Below are 17062 nucleotides of genomic sequence, written 5' to 3'. Positions count from 1 at the left end.
GGAAGATGGGAATATATCACTGAGCATATCAGCCATTTCCTGTTTAGAGGTGTGAAAGTCAAGTATGTTCTCTACGGTAATAGTTCAGTTCCCTCATGGACCCTATTAGCACTAGAAGGAAGAACTGAAAAGGTGACAGTCATAAAAATAGCAATTAATATTCAGCTTGATTGTAGGTAAACTAAGTTGACCCTAATGTCATTGGTGTTGGTTTTTGTTTTTGTTTTACAGATACATGCTCGAAACCCAAATGAAATAATTTTTGGGTTGAACGATGGCTATTACGGAGCTTCATTTGAACAGAAGGTATGAATACTAATATTTATGCAAATTATGTAGTAATGATAGTCACAGGCTGTAATTTAAATTCTTTTGGCATAGCCAGCATTTTCAAGGTTTGGTGCCTACTACTGTAAGCACCTAAATAATTGGATGTTGGGATGCTCAGCATCTCTGAAAAATTGGGCCACTTAAACAAATGGCCTCACTTTCAAGGGTGCTGAACCTTTCCCACTTTTGTCTAGGTGCCTAACTTTAGGCACCCAAGCTTTAAAAGTTTAGACAGTTCTTACTGTCCTCTTCACTTAGCCTCTGTCCCTGAGGCTCCATGTTGCAGTTTCCATCTTTGCTTTCCCAGTAAGTTTAATGGAACTAGTTGTAGCCAGTCATTGGCTTGTAAATGACTAGAAGGGTCACTGTTGAATGAAACAAGTTACATCTTTCTCTCTACAAAAGCAGAGCGCTCCAGATAGCGCACTCCTAATCCTTGCCATCTTGGATAACTGGATGAGTAGTAACTGAACTTTGGTTATCTTAATGGCTGTGCAGAGCACAAATGCTAGATTAATGAGGTTTCATGCAGTTACACAATCTTAAATACTTATTTTTTTTTAATTGGTAGGCTCAGTATTTGATCTACATCTTATTAAAAAATTATTTCCAGAGTCTCTGTAATGTCTTGTGTTTTAGCTGCCCAAAAATGTTTGTTTTCATCTTTGAATACTATGGTTTTTATCAGTCAGTACTCATGACCACTGACTGACCAATCAGTCTGCACCAATGGCACATGCATGTGAGAAACAAACTGTAAAAAGCTTGAAAATGAAATCTGCTTCAAGTGGCTATTAATCATGAAGGATTACTTTGGATTTAAAGTACCTTGAGTGGTGGTGTTTTTCAAAACACTTAATGACCAGACACACTAATGCTAAAATTAAGTCCCCCATCTTCCAGTCATTTACATTAAGCGCGGTAGCTCTTTCACCCCTTTCTTTGAATGATTTCCCCTCTTTCATGTCTCCTAATCTTAATCCTCTAATTTTTTCCAGCTAATACAAGCCAAGCAGAATAGTCAGCATTTTGCTCCAGACCCCTAATCATTTTTGTTACCCTCCGCTGGTAAGACAGGCCAAGGAAGAAATTGAGAAGTAACTTGCTATAAGATGCAAAAACTAAGTGGCAGGATATCTACCAAACAGGCAGTGGGGCCCCTAAACAATAAAGGTGTTAAAGGAGCACTAAAGGAAGAAGACACGACCATTGCAGAGATGCTAAATTATGGAGTTAGGTTGACATAAGGCATCTTACGTCTACCTAATTGTGTCAGTGTCTACGTTACAGGCTTGCTCCCACCGATGTACGTGCCCTACTACACAGACATAACTCCACCTCCATGAGAGGCTTAGGACTTATGTCGGTGTAGTTAGGGTGACGCAGTGTCTGTGTAGATGCTGCATTACTTACATCTGCTGTTGGCTGTCATTCTTGTCAATTTCACAATTAGATCAGATAAACTGCTGGAGCAATGAAAATGACAAGGGTGGCCACCGGGACTCCCGACTCCCCACTCTGAGCCCGGCGCTCCTGTTGAGGATGCGCATTGCTGACAGAAGGAGGGTAGTGTGGACATGAAAAACGTCTGTAATTACTGCAGTGGTTGTAATTTGACCTAACATAGGTTGACTTAAGTTGGTAGTGCAAACATGCCTGAATTCTTTGCATTTGGTTTTCACTGCGGGGGAGGTAAGCACATCAGAGCTGTTCTTTTGAACAACAAATCCTAATTGCTGTCCCAACCTGATGGGTCAATAGAAGAGATTTTGGAATAAAAAGGTGATAGTTGATACACTGTATTTGGATTTTCAGAAAGCCTTTGATAAGATCCCTCGCCAAAGGCTCTCAAGAAACCTAAGTAGCCATAAGATAACAGGGAACATCCTGTCATGGTCCAGTACAGTAGAACCCCCTTTATCTGATCGAATTGGGACTGGGGTCAGATCAGCTAATCAAAAATTTGCATGGGACAGTGCGAGGCTATAGTGCCATCTGGTGGCCACAGGACAGATTGCCTGCTTCTGGACCTGTGTACGCTGGTTGTTTGGTTAATACGGATAATAGAGGGTCAGATAAACTGGGCTCTACTGTAACTAATTGAAAGATAAGTAACAAAGGGTGGAAATAAATGGTCAGTTTTCACAAAGAACAACAGCGTTGTCTCTCAAGCACCTGTTGTGTTCAACATATTCATTAATGATCTCAAACAGGGTGAACTGCAAAGTGGCAAAGTTTGCAGATGATACAAAATTATTCAAGATAGTTAAGTCCAAAGCAGACTGCAAGGAGTTACAGCACTCTCTCAAAGCTGGGTGACTGGGCAACAAAATGGCAGATAAAATTCAGCATTGATAAATGCAAAGGAATGCATCGGGGGTTGGGGGGGATAATACCAAATATACATATACAATGATAGATTCTAAATTAGCTGTTACCATCCAAGAAAGATCTTGGAGTCACTGTGGATAGATTGGTGAAAACTTCCATTCACTGTGCAGCAGACAAAAAGGTATGTTAAGAACCCTTAGGAAAGGGATAGAAAATAAGACTGAAAATATCATAATGCCAATATACAAAACTATGGTGAGCCCCCATATAAAATCCTGAGTCCAGTTCTGGTCACCAAATCTCAAAACGGATATAGTGGAACTGAAAGAGGTTCAGAGAAGGGCAACAAAGATGATCAAGGGTATAGAACATCTTTCATACGAGGGGAGAATAGGGCTAGTCAGCTTAGAAAAGAGATGACTTGGGGGGATATGTTTGATAGGTCTAAAATCATGAATGGGGTGGAAAAAGTGAACGGTGAAGTTCTATTTACCCTTTCCTACAATACAAAAACCTGGGGTCACCTGATGAAATTAATAAGCAGCAGATTGACTACAAACACGTGCTTTCTCACATAGGCACATCTAAATTGTGGAATTTGTTTCCATGGAATGTTGTTGTGATGGGTTCCCCCTGGGGTGCCATCTGGAACTACGGTACCACTGAGCTCCCTGACCCACCAGCCTGGACTCCCTCTCACACTGTACTGCTATCACCAATCTACAAGGCTCTCCAGCCTGCACTTCTACTAGTCTACATACAGGTGAGGGCACACCCAGCTGCAGTTACAAGCAGGCTCTCTGACCAGTCCCTGCATGGCAAGGCTACTCCCAGCTCCTCAGTCATGCACCCCCTCTGGAGTATAAACCCAAAATTGTACTGTCTTATGCTGCACAGGGAACTGTATAGCGTAAGCTCATAAAATTTGCCCCCTCCCTCATTGTGGAGAGGAATATGCAACAGCCTTTTGCCCCGGAGTTATGATTCCCCACACATTTCACTCCAACTCACTGGTTTAAATAAAGCAAAAACAAGTTAATAAAGAATACATTTTAAGTGATAGCAAACAGATCAAAGCAGATTACCTAGCAAATAAACAAAAAACACAAACTAAACTTAATAAACTAACTAGATTGGATATGAATAGCAGATTCTCACCCTAAGAAATGAGACAAGCAGGCCACTGATTCTTAAGGGGGCAAGCTACACTTGCTTTACAGCTTGGAATCCCCGGGTGTTTCATTCACAGGCTAAAATCCCTTTAGTCTGGGTCCAGCACTTCCCCAGTTCAGTCTTTGTTCCTCAGGTGTTTCCAGGAGTATTCTTGTGTGGGGAGTGAAGAACCCCAGATGGTCTCTCACTGCCTTATATAACTTTTGCATCTGGCTGGAACCCTTTGTTCCCAAAGCTTGGTTCCCATGCCAGTCAGTGGAAAAACACAAACATCCCAAGATGGAGTCTAGAGACATGTGGTCTCATCACGTGTCCTTGCAGAGTCATAGCAGCCATTACTTGGAGGCTGTCTATAGTGTTCTCAGGAAGGCTTCCCAGGTGGGAGATAAGCTTCTCCTAAGGCCTACTGTTTTTTTTCCTGATGGCCCATTGCCCAGAATAGGCCCTTCCCTACCCACTATCTAGACTGAAAGCCTCTTCTCTGGTGGGCGTTACTCAAGTATAACTACATTTGACATGCAGATACATAGTCAATATTCCTAACTTCAGATACAAAAATGATACATGAATACAAATATGATTTGCTGAATATAATTATCCTAACTTTTCCAATGACACCTCACATGACTTATCTTGCATAAAATAAATTATGTCATAACCGTATAATATCACTGCAAAGAATATGGGGTGCAGTATCACAGTTGTGATGCCCAAAAGTATAGCTGGGATCAAAAAAGAACTGGATAAGTACATGAAGGTCCATCACTGGTAATTAGCCAAGATGATCAGAGGCACAACCCTATGCTTGGGGCAACACTAAACCTCTGACTACCAGAAGCCAGGAGTGGAAGACTGGCAGATCGCTCCATAATTGTCCTGTTTTGTTTATTTGCCCTGAAGCTCTCGTACAGACCACTGCCAGAGTCAGGATATTAGGCAAGATGGACAATGCTCTGACCCAGCATGGCAGTTCTTATATTCTTATTTAATAACCAGCAGTAGTTTGTGTATTTGTTGCTACTCTAAATAAACATCTTAACCCACTTCAGATTCAAAAAGTAAAGTACACATCCTGGTCTCAAATTGAGTTTTTCCTGCTATAGAGTAGATTAGGAAAAATAAATTAATTCTGGCAAATTAATGCGGGGGAGGAGGGATTACAGATACAGTGGTGATGCCACAGCATATCCAAACTAAGTATTCGTTTCCTGTGGTGGTGGCTGTTCGTTAGTTTCCATTGTCAGGAAGGCTGACTTAATGTGGCTGGGACTTGACCTATTACTGATCTCTAGCCAGCCAGAGGCATGCATACCATCCTGCTACTTTTTTTTTTTTTTAATAATAGAATAGCTCTTTGAAAGCATAACATGGAAAAAAGCTTAAATGGCTTTGCAATTGCTGTTTTGGAGCCTCCAAACCCTTGCATTTTTAAAGACAGAAGAATAGTCTTGCAAAACTCCCATCTGGGTTCTGCACACTTAATTCCTAGCTGCCACCTCTCCTGTAAAGGAGTGACATTAAAGGACATGCACTACACGGAGTAATCTTGGTAGAGAGACACTAGTTTATCTGGGATGATGGACTGGTCCCATGCGGTGCCAGGGATCGTGCATCCATTTCTTAATAATGTCTAATGGCTCTGTTTTCATTAACATCCAGTAGACTAATAACTGACCGTATCGACTTGGTTTGACAGTTGACATTTCTTTCATAGGAGTTTTACTAATCTGTACCTTTGACTTTTCAGGGAGGTATTTGGTTCATTTCCCTTTTCGGAGACAAAGAAGCCTTGTTCTTAAGGTTTTTTCCCTTAAACTCCAGTTTCTTCTTTTTTGTGACAACGGGCACTAGGTTGATTGGGGAAAAAAAATGGTTTTGGGGAAGACTTAAAAAGCTCCTCTCTGGTCCCCCCTCAATTCTGTGCCCTGAAGAATATTCTTTTAGCTGTTGATCCTAGCAGCCCAGTCACTACTGGGGGTGTGAATGCAAAACCATGTACCTCCAACACTGCTGTTCTGCCTGAGATCACCATGTGGCTTTCAGACCCTTCTCTAACTCTGCTGCCAGTTCCAGCTTCTCTCCTTCTCACTCATTTTCAAGACCTAGAACCCCTAGAATTCTGTGGTCCCCCTTTTCTTGTGGGGTTTGGAGTACAGATTTTATTTCCCTGCCTCTGCAGCAACCCTCTCAGCCACTCTGCAAAGGAGCCTTATGATGTACTCTGAGTAGGTTTTTTGCCCCTCCCCCCCCCTTGCTAAAACCACTGAGGCCTTGTCTACACTGCCGCTTTGCAGTGCTGCAACTTTCTTACTCAGGTTTGTGACACACACCCGCCCCACTCTCCGAGCGCTGCACGTTTCAGTGCTGTAAAGTGGCAGTGTAGACAGTGCACCAGCGCTGGGAGTTGTGGGGGTAGGTTTTTTGTTTTTGTTTGTTTATAGCGCTGGAAGAGCTCTCTCCCAGCGCTGGTGCCGCGACTATACAGCCACGTTAAAGCGTTGCCATGGCAGCACTTTAACGTTGCTAGTGAAGACATACCCTTGGCCTCCACAGTCAAGTGCTTATTAGATCTTCCCTTCTCACTTCTCCAGGCTATCTGGGATCCCTGTAACTTCTGCGCCTCCTGTAATAGCTTGTCCTCTGCTCAGTCTTCCATACTAGCAAGAGCAGAAAGCCTCCCCATCTCTCCCTTGGGCTTACCCAGTCTCATATCAGGAGACAAAGATCTGAGTCTTATGGCCAGGAAGCTGATTGGAGTAGGTTCTTAGAAGGGTTTCCCTATTGATGCTGTTAAAACTTCTGGTTATAGTATCTGCAAAAACTTGAACAGTTTTTACTGTGGGTCTGCTTGACAGTCTTGTTCTATGTGCATGTAGATATTTAACACTTTCTAGTTGTTCATTTGTAGCCAGTTTGTCTTGTCCAGGTTCAAAAATTACAGATGCAGGCCAGATCCGCTCTCTAGGGACCAGTTAGTGGGAAGATGAAGGGAGCGGGAGTCTTGGGTTCCACTTCCTCGCTTTTCCAGATCCTTTCCCTTTAAACTGTTTACTGTTGCTGCTTGTCAACAAGACAGTCCTGTGTCCTGCAGGAACACCTTTTGAGAAGCCTCCCTGCATCTGCCAGTGGTAAGAGCAGCATTTCTAATGGTGTTTTATTGACTGATTTGCTGGTGTCTCTGAAGGGAAGGAGACAGACAGGTTTTGTATTGCACTCGGTAACTTGAAACCCTTTTACTGTGTCCCAAAGGTCACCCTGTCTTCTAGGACATGTTCTGTGCAGTGGTAGGCTTTCAGTCCCATGACACAAGCAGACAGACAAGAGCCACATTCCCTATTGAAGGGTCATGTCACGCTCTCCCTTCTGCAAGGAGAGGGACTGAAGCCACAACTCCACAGACATGTAAAGTGATAGCTTATTTCTTTCCCTGCTTGTTCACCAACCGATATCAGGTGGACCGTGACTGCTCTGGGAAGGTGAATCTATCAAAATGTGTTTCAGGCTGCCTCTCCAGAAAGTCAGTTGTCCCTGATCTAACGGCATAACTTGCCATGCCCAGAGCCAGTATTGAATATTGCAGAAGGATGGAAGAGGGAAGACCCTCAACAAGGGGTCTCTGACAGCTGAGGTTGGAGTGCCTCCTTATCTCCTAGTGTGCATCCCTCCTTTTCTCTCCATAGTTTGCTTCATAGTTTTCTCTGCATAGTTTGCACAGTAGTACCAAGGTGCAAAATATATCGGAAGGACAGAACAGGTCGTGCTGGTGGGGGAGTGGCACTATATGTGAAAGAAAGCGTAGACTCAAATGAAGTAAAAATCATAAATGAACCAAACTGTACCGTAGAATCTCTATGGATAGTAATTCTATGCTCTAATAATAATATAAGCAGTAGGGATATATTACTGACCACCTGACCAGCATGGTGACAGTGACTGTGAAATGCTCAGGGAGATTAGAGAGGCTATTAAAATAAATTTAATAATAATAATAATAATAATAAATAATAATGGGGATTTCAACTATTCCCATATTGACTCTGTAAATATCACCTCAGCATGGGATGCAGAGATAGTTTCTTGACACTTTAAATGACTGCTTCTTGGAGCAGCTAGTCCTGGAACCCACAAGAGGAGAGGCAATTTTTGATTTAGTCCTAAGTGGAGCACATTTAATTAAACATTGCTGTGGCGTGGAAAACACCACAGCAGCCGAACACCAGCATTTAATTTCAGAAAGGGGGACTACACAAAAATGAGGAAGTTAAACAGAAATTAAAAGGTACAGCGCAAAATGTGAAATCTGTTTTTGCACATGGCTGTTTGCCAGAAGCTGGGAATGGGCAAGGGGATGGATCACTTAATGATTTCCTGTTCTGTTCATTCCCTCTGGGGCACCTGGCATTGGCCACTGTCGGAAGACAGGATACTTGGCTCGATGAACCATTGGTCTGAGCCAATATGGACGTTCTTATGTTTTTTATGCAAACCGCTTGAGAGGTGGGAAGGTGGAGTTAGCCTTGATATACCCTCTCATTCTTTCTTTGGCTCTTTGCTTTCTGGCAAGTGGCACCATAATGAGGCTAACATCCTGTAGCGGGATGGGAGAAGAGAAGGGACTGACATACTTATAAGTGTCTTTCCCTTTCTGAAATTACTACTTCACCTCTTCCACTGTCTTGGGGGAGAGACGGGACTGTTTGCCCTAAACTACTGCACTCTTCCAAGGAACAACTTTGATTCCTTGCCCTACTTTTAAATCCTGCATGTTTGAGACCAAACAAGGCCCATTTCTCAGCATGAGAAGCTGATGATCCAGCTGCAATGCTTGCAAGTTTCCTGCCTCGTGTTACTCTTTCAGTGAGATTCAGGTGGTGAAGTCTTGCTTTAGTATCTTTCCAGAAGATGGATCCTACCCATCAAACTCCTAACATATCAGAAAGAAATGGTTTCTCCCTTTGAGAAGTGGTCAGATAATGCATGGTATTGGTTTTCTAGTATTAGAATGGCATATTTGCTATATTGTCACTACCAAGAGCACGCAGTTCCATAGTGTGTGCAAGAAAAACATCGCTTAAATGGAAAGGGGGAAAACTTCCTACTGAATTGCCCACGGGACATCTAACCGTACAGCAAAAGACCTCCAAGTGCTTTAGTATTAGCTAAGCCCCACAATAGCCCTCTCAGGCAGGTAAAGGATGTTTAGGTAGGATTACTTCACCCACATTAAAGTGCAGTTATTTCTGTGGTGGAAAGCAGTAGCTGTTTGTTTAAAATTTATGGTGTGTGATTAAAGTGAAGAAAATCACTCTCTCCTGCTGAAACGCTTCCAGGGACCTGGTGAAATTCTAACACTGGGAAATACATAAAGGTAAATGCCTGTATTTTTCATAGAATTGTAGGACTGGAAAGGACCTGAGAGGTCTTCTAGTCCAGTCCCCTGCATTCATGGCAGGACTAAGTGTTATCTAGATCGTCCCTGACCGGTGTTTGTCTAACCTGCTCTCCAATGACAGAGATTCCACAGCTTCAGTAGGTAATTATTCCAGTGCTTAACTACCTGAACAGTTAGGAAGTTTTTTCTAATGTTCAACCTAAAACCTCCCTTGCTGCAATTTAATCCCATTGCTTCTTGTTTTATCCTCAGAGGTTAAGAACAGTTTTTCTCCGTCCTCCTTGTACCAACCTTTTATGTACTTGAAAACTATTATCAGGTCACCTCTCAGTCTTCTCTTCTCCAGCCTGAAGAGCCATCAGATCTTTAATGTCCACACATGTCTAGGCCTCTTGTCCTATGTCTCGTCTTACCTTTTTGTCTCTAACAGCACAATGCTGGGACACTGTATTAGTGTTGACTGGGAAGGAAGAGTCCCAGAGTTCTTACACTTCCTAGGTGTGCGTCTGTCACAGTATAGCAACTGCCTGACACAGACTAGTTTGAGTTCTGACAAAATTGCAGCACAAGATAATGCGACAGCTCCTTCCTGCCATCCCTTGTGCAGACCGTGGCCATAGTCTTTTGTGTTCCGGTCAAAATTTGTAGGAAGCTTCTCCATGGATACCTTGTTCATCCCAAGGAATACATGAATCTCTGAAGGGTGTTTATGGAATGGATAAATAATAACTTTCTAATTACCACTTACTGAGAGCCTGTTAGCATTGCATGTCCGAGAGCAGATTCTTGAATGCATTGTGCCTTGCAGAAAGTCTGTGTTCGCTGACACTCCCCAGCTTCAACCAGTTTCGAAGTTACATTTTGCATCCTTGAGTCTGAGTAGACAATATTAGGCAACTCATGCTAAATAGGGTTAAAGAGGTGCTAAAGAAAATAAAATGGAATACTAAACACTAATAACTTAGGGCATAACTGCATTATGCTGCATGCTTAGCTGTTTGATTTACAGCAGGGTCGTAACTTGTTTCATGCTGCCATCACCTTCTTCCTGAGAACTAAATTGCTTCTTTTTGGTGCTTTTGAGTTTTTTATTGTGATATACAATGTTCTTTAAATAGAAGGGCAGTTGTGTGGTCCCAGGCACACATTAGTTTTATCAGAAAATTTACTCTGATTTTTTTTTTTTAAAGTGGTTTTCTTTCTTTGCCTTAAGGACCATTCAGGCACCCAGAAGAGTAGTCTTCTCCAGGTGGATCAGAACTGTGTCCGTAACTCGTATGATGTCTTCTCGTTGCTTAGGTAAGACTTTGTAGAATATTGCTGTATGTGTTTTTAAATTGCTTGGTGTATGAGGAAATGTATATATCTTAAAAAGAGAACTGTTTCTAGACTGCTAATTGTTCCTTTTGGGAAACTTCTAAATGGTGAAACTTAACCACTAGCAGCAATGCAGGAGCGCTAGTGTCAACAGGGCACATGTTTCTCTACCATGGTATTATCTAAACCGGTTTCATGGGAAATTTAAAACAGCCTAAAGTAGAACCAGTATTAGCAGTTTACAATTCCAGGGCTTTGTGCATTCCACACTCTCTAGCCAAGGAATTTATTTCCTGTGTTTAAACCCTGCAGAAAACCCCTTGTCTGCTATGCAGAGCAGAATAAAAGCAGACTAAATGATTTTTTAAAAAACTGTCATCTGAAGAAGGGGATGCTTGTTTTTTTGTGGCTTTTTTGGTAAAGTACTAAGGACTTGGATGATCCAGTAGTCAAAACAAAACTAGCAGTGTAGTTCTTGGATTCTTCTAATCAACCACTGAGTTGTGGCCACCTTGGGCCAGCTAAGGCCCCTGTCCTGCGTTATGATCTGTGTGGACACAGCACACTGCTTGTGGAAGCGCCCCCATTGACTGCAGGAACTCTGTGCAGGCACAACAGTCTGCCTATGCAAATCACAATGCAGGGTTGTGACTTAATTTACTATTGTATGCTTTAATCCCAACCGGGAAAAAGTTCAGGTCAATTGGGAGCTGCACATTGTTGGGCTGACTCAGATACAATATTTTGAGAACTTTTGTGTTTAGCATTGTAGAGGAGTGTAACCTATCACTTAAATATTCACTGTAGCCTGAATTTGAGATGCTTATATAGAAAGTCTAGTTATAACACTTTCTGTAATTCTTATCTAGGAATGTGTTCAACTTCAGATCTAGAGTAATCATAATATCCGTGTCTCAAGGGAAACCCTTGATAAAGAGCTATAAATTTAAAATTCCTTCAAGAATTTTGAAAACTAAACTTATTTCTTTAGTTGTAAACATCTAATCCATTTAGTAATCTTACCAGGAGGTGTCACTGTTGCCTTTAAGAAACGTCAATAATATATTCTCCTATAGTGCAAAAGAGATGATAGGAGTTGAACTGACTCTAGTTCACTTATTCAGAAATAAAACTATGATCACTCTTAAAAAAATTAAACTCGCTGTTCCTTGATTCTATAAAACAATATATGAAAGCAAAAGCTGCATTCTGAAATTCTGTCTCTATTTGTAGTAGAAAATGTACAGGGTTCATACTGTGCAGTCTCCAACCTAATTTGTGACTCTATTAGAGACTAATAGAAAAAGTACTCTTCTAGCACCTTTACTAAAATAAAACGACATACTTTAAAAGGAACTGAGACAGTATGTGGCAGTTACCCTGATCACTCTGCGTATGGGTGGCACCCATTTCCCCCATTCTTTTCCTTAATATAAATTCTAATTGTAGGGCATAGAGGTTTTGGGGTGTTATCCTAGTATAAATTATTCAGTAATTAAAGTGAATGGCCTGAAGACTTGTTTCTATCCTGGCTAGTCTCTAGGTGTGGGCCTGATTGTGCAAGTGTCTGAATGCCCATGACTCAAAACTCTGTGGAAGATGAGGGGATTTTTTTTTTTTTTCCAGGACCTTTTAAGTTATTGGTTGGTCAGTCACAAGTACAGATTGAGAACTTGAACTGAATTGCTTCATTTTATCGTTGAAGAAATTCGAACTCTTTTTCCTGTCTTTGGGGCGGTGTTTGTTTGCTTCTTCATGCCTCCTACTTTCCCTAAAAGTTTCCTACATGGTGGCTGCAGGTGGTAGTGCATGCTTTTGTTAATAGCAAAGCAGCTTCCATTCTCTTTCTTCATGCACACCTTTCAAAACCTCCTGGAAGCAGGGCCGGCTTTAGGCCAATTCCACCAATTCCCCCGAATCGGGCCCCGCGCCTAAGAGGGCCCCGCGCCCAGTGGCAGGGCTGCCGGGGTGGGGGCAAGTGGCTGAGAATCCCTTTCCTGGCTAGAGGCTCCTTTTTAATTTTTACTCACCCGGCAGCGCTCCGGGTCTTCGGCGGCACTTCAGCGGCGGGTCCTTCACTCACACAGGGTCTTCGGCAGCACTTCAGCAGCAGGTCCTTCAGTGCCACCAAAGACCCGGAGCGAGTGAAGGACAAACCGCCGAAGACTACGAGTGCCGCCCGGTGAGTACAAGCCCCACATGTTTTTTTACGTGTGGTTTTTTTTTTTTTTTTTTTTTCCAGTCATCCCTGCCGGGGCCCCGGCAAAACTGTTCGAATTGGGCCCCGCACTTCCTAAAGCCGGCTCTGCCTGGAAGTGATGTTTTTCGTGCTTGGTCTTTGCCTGCTGTTGAAATAGTTGTTCTGGAAAGTCTGCAGAACTTCTTGCAGTTTAGGAGTTGCACTTTTTTTAAGCAAGTAGTTTAAACAGCTGAGCTCTAAAACTTCAAGCTTGGTATGTAAATAGGCCCTAACGAAAAGCATGTGGTTGGCTACATATGTGTTTTAAAAAAAACAAACAAACTAATTGGTGTTTGTGAACTGTAGAAAACTCATTTAAAGTGTTAGCTGGATGTTTAAGGTGGAGCTGAAGCATGTGTGTTCAGATACTTAATTCCAGATATTTACAAGCTCAGCTACTGAGGCAGGTGAAAGGGCTTGTAAGTGGACAGACAATTTAGCTCTAGAGTAAGATGTTTCCAGCACCTTTTGTAGCTTCACAAGAAATCTTGCTTTGAGGGCAAAAGGGTAAGATCCAGAAGCAAACGCTGCAGAGCTAATAAGCTGCTCAAACCAAATAGTTACTGGGGATGTTTTCTCCTTTTTTAAAACAATGAGCAAAAAATGTTTACAAGACATGAAATTAAGCACCCAATATAGAAAATTCCAAAAGATTTTTCCCCTGGAGTGTTAATTCTGCCACACTCTGCACATACATAGTATTGGCTATTCTTTTAATTGTTGTTATAGGTAGGGTTTCATGAGTCTTAAAATCTTCATTATGTACCTGGTTTTAGTTGGTGCACTACAGAAAACGAGAGGTAAAATGCATTATTGTATACCCTAACACACTGCATTAGCAGTATGACTGAGCTAACAGTAAGGGAGCAACTTCTGGCATCTCTTGACCTTAGTGCCAGATTTTGTAACCTTATTGTAGGGTTAGTGTTTTGATATTTAATTATATTTTAAAAGTAATATTAAGGGATAAAAGGGACTGGACAAACAACAAACTTCATGCTTGCTGTATCTACAGAAAAATCTTCCAGGAAGATGAGGTGTAGTGATAAGCAATAAGTGACTGTTAAATCTGAAAACTAGGGCTGTCAGTTAATCGCAGTTAACTTATGTGATTAACTCAAAAACATTAATGGGGATTAAAAAAAATTAATTGCGATTAATTGCACTTATAACAATAGAATACCAATTGTAATGTATTAAATAATTTTGGATGTTTTTCTACATTTTCAATATTGATTTTCAATTACAACACAGAATACAAAGTACACAGTGCTCACTTTATATTATTTTTTGATAAACAAAAGAAATAGTATTTTTCAGTTCACCTCATACAAGTACTGAAGTGCAATCTCTTTCTCGAGAAAGTGTAACTTACAAATGCAGATTTTATTTATTTTTTTGGTTACATACCTGCATTCGAAAACAAAACAGTGTAAAACTTTAGAGCCTACAAGTCCACTCAGTCCTCCTACTTATTCTGCCAATCGCTAAGACAAACAAGTTTGTTTACATTGACAGGAGATACTGCTGCCTGCTTCTTACAGTGTCACCTGAAAGTGAGAACTGGCATTTGGATGACACTTTTGTAGCTGGCGTTGCAAGGTATTTACATGCCAGATACGCTAAACATTTGTATTCCCCTTCTATGCTTCAGCCACCATTCCACAGGACATGCTTTCATGCTGATGATGCTTGTTTAAAAAAAAAATGCATCAATTACATTTGTAACTGTACTCCTAGGGGAGAGAATTGTATGTCTCCTCCTCTGTTTTACCTCCATTCTGCATATATTTCATGTTATAGCAGTCTCGGATGATGACCCAGCACATCTTCATTTTAAGAACACTTTCACAGCAGATTTGACGAAACGCAAAGAAGGTACCGGTGTGAGATTTCTAAAAATAGCTACAGCACTCAACCCAAGGTTTAAGAATCTGAAGTGCTGTCCAAAATCTGAGAGGGACAAGGTGTGGAGCATGCTGCTAGAAGTCTTAAAAGAGCAACACTCTGATGTGGAAACTACAGACCCCAAACCACCAAAAAAGAAAATTAACCTTCTGCTGGTGGCATCTGACTCAGATGATGAAAATGAACATGCATTAATTTGCAGTGCTTTGGATCGTTATCAAGCAGAACCCATCATCAGCATGGAAGCATGTCCTCTGGAATGGTGGTTGGAGCATGAAGGGACATATGAATCTTTAGTGCATCTGGCACATAAATATCTTGCAATGCCAGCTACAACAGTGCCATGTGAATGTCTGTTCTCACTTTCATGTGACATTGTAAACAAGAAGTAGGCACCATTATCTCTTGCAATTTGTAACCAGTCTTGTTTGTCTGAGTGATTGGCTAACCAAGAAGTAGGACTCAGTGGACTTGTAGGCTCTAAAATTTTATATTGTTTTTGACTGCAGTTTTTTTGCACTTCAAAAGTTTTTTTTCCTCTTACTTAATTGTCCTCTCAGAGTTGGTAAGACAACTCCCACCTTTTCATGCTCTCTGTGTGTGTGTATCTTCTCAATATATGTTCCATTCTATGCATCCGAAGAAGTGGGCTGTAGCCCACGAAAGCTTATGCTCAAATAAATTTGTTAGTCTCTAAGGTGCCACAGGTACTCCTGCTTTTTTGTACATAATTCTATATTTGTAAGTTCAACTTTCATGTAAAGAGATTGCACTACAGTACTTGTATGAGGTGAATTAAAAAAGTTTTTTTAAGTGTCAGTATTTGTAATCATAAATATAAAATGAGCACTGTATACTTTGTATTCTGTGTTGTAAAATTGAAATGAATATATTTGAAAATGTAGTAAACATTTAAATGGTATTCTGTTTAATCGCATGATTAATTGCTATTAATTTGTTTAGTCATGCGATTAATTGCTTGACAGCCCTACTAAACACATCTTTCATTAGTTTTTATAATAAATTGAATGTCATTGCACAGGACATTCAGTTTATTACATTCTGTTTATAGTATTTGTGTGCCTCTAAATATATGTAGATGTATGGAATCCACGCAAAAACGGAATTAAAGATGATAGTCAGTGGGATAAGTATTAGTCTCCAGTTGCATACAGCTTTAACTTCCCATGGTGCATATGTATTGATCACAGATATTGTATATTTAAGAGATTTATTTTTTCTATAACTTTAAATGTGTTTAGTAACTTGTATACTACTGTGCATGGAAGTCTATGAAAGTCATTTGTAAGGTGTGCACCTGGTACATAAGGGTGTCTGTTGGAGGGTGTGGAAATGGAGAAGTACTCATGCTGTACTTGAGATAGTATGCTATCCTGTAACTAAAGACTAGTAATGCAGATACACAAAGGGACAGTTATGTAACCCTGTGTAACTTTAAATTTGGGCATCTCCTGATTTGTGTCTAACAGTCAGCCTTAATCTAGGAAACGTCATAAACCATTTAGTGTTTTTTCTATCTTATCATTTCTTTAAGAAAATGTTGGACACAACAAGCTAGTTATTTGTATTATCGTAGTGCCTAGGAGCCCAGTCATGGGTCAGGACCCCATTGTGTCAGGCACTGTACAAACAAAGACAGTCCCTACCCCAAACAGCTTACAGTCTAAGGCCTTGTCTACACCAACCCTGTAAGTAGATTAAGTTACGTAACTTAAGTTGACGTAATTTACATTGATTTAGCACGGTGTAGACACTGCTGTATGTCGATGGGAGATGCTCCCCATCAACATAGCTTCCGCCTCTCGTTGAGGTGGAGTACTGAAATCGACAGGAGAGCATTGTCCCATCAACTTACCGTTAAAGTTATACCCGCTGCATCAATCGCAGCAGCACCAATTTAGCCCATAGTGAAGGCAAGCCCTAAGATAAGAGACAACAGATAAGTGGCTACAGACTGAGTACAAGGAAATAATGAGAACGTGCTCCTTATGAAGTGGGCTCTTCTTTAGCACATCTAGTGCTATGTAGTTCTTGTCCTCCAGGATTTGCTGTTGCTCCTGATCCCTGTATGGTTGGACTGCACAAAGTGCATTCTGAAGGAGGGCCCTGTAGGTGTGATTACGCTCTGGCAACTTTCACTGCAGTTAAGACGTATTTCAGCCATACTATATTTATAGCTATATGTAAACATAGAAAAGACTTGCTTGTTTCTGCACTAGAATTTTTTCTAAAATGTAGCACCAGTTTTTCCATTGGTAACAACAACTTAAGCAGAGCTCCAGACAGCTGCCAAGGCGCTAACCATAATGTCCTCTAACTCCTCTCGAAGCAGGTCTAGATGGCATTGTGGC

General features: G+C 41.2%; 1 protein-coding gene across 2 annotated transcripts in view; it reads left to right on the top strand.

The window, feature by feature from the left end:
- UVRAG (UV radiation resistance associated) overlaps window positions 1–17062 on the top strand; it is a 128752-nt gene that overhangs the window by 31144 nt on the left and 80546 nt on the right. For both annotated transcript variants that reach the window (XM_034759150.1, XM_034759151.1), the window contains exons 5-6: window positions 232–306; window positions 10440–10525. In XM_034759150.1, the coding sequence (XP_034615041.1) occupies window positions 232–306; window positions 10440–10525 (161 nt within the window). The remainder of the gene's footprint in view (window positions 1–231; window positions 307–10439; window positions 10526–17062) is intronic.

Source organism: Trachemys scripta, chromosome 1 (assembly GCF_013100865.1).
Source record: "Trachemys scripta elegans isolate TJP31775 chromosome 1, CAS_Tse_1.0, whole genome shotgun sequence".
Lineage (NCBI taxonomy): Eukaryota > Metazoa > Chordata > Testudines > Emydidae > Trachemys > Trachemys scripta.
The sequence above is the reverse complement of the archived record's forward strand: the minus strand, read 5'-3'. Positions and strand labels throughout refer to the sequence as shown.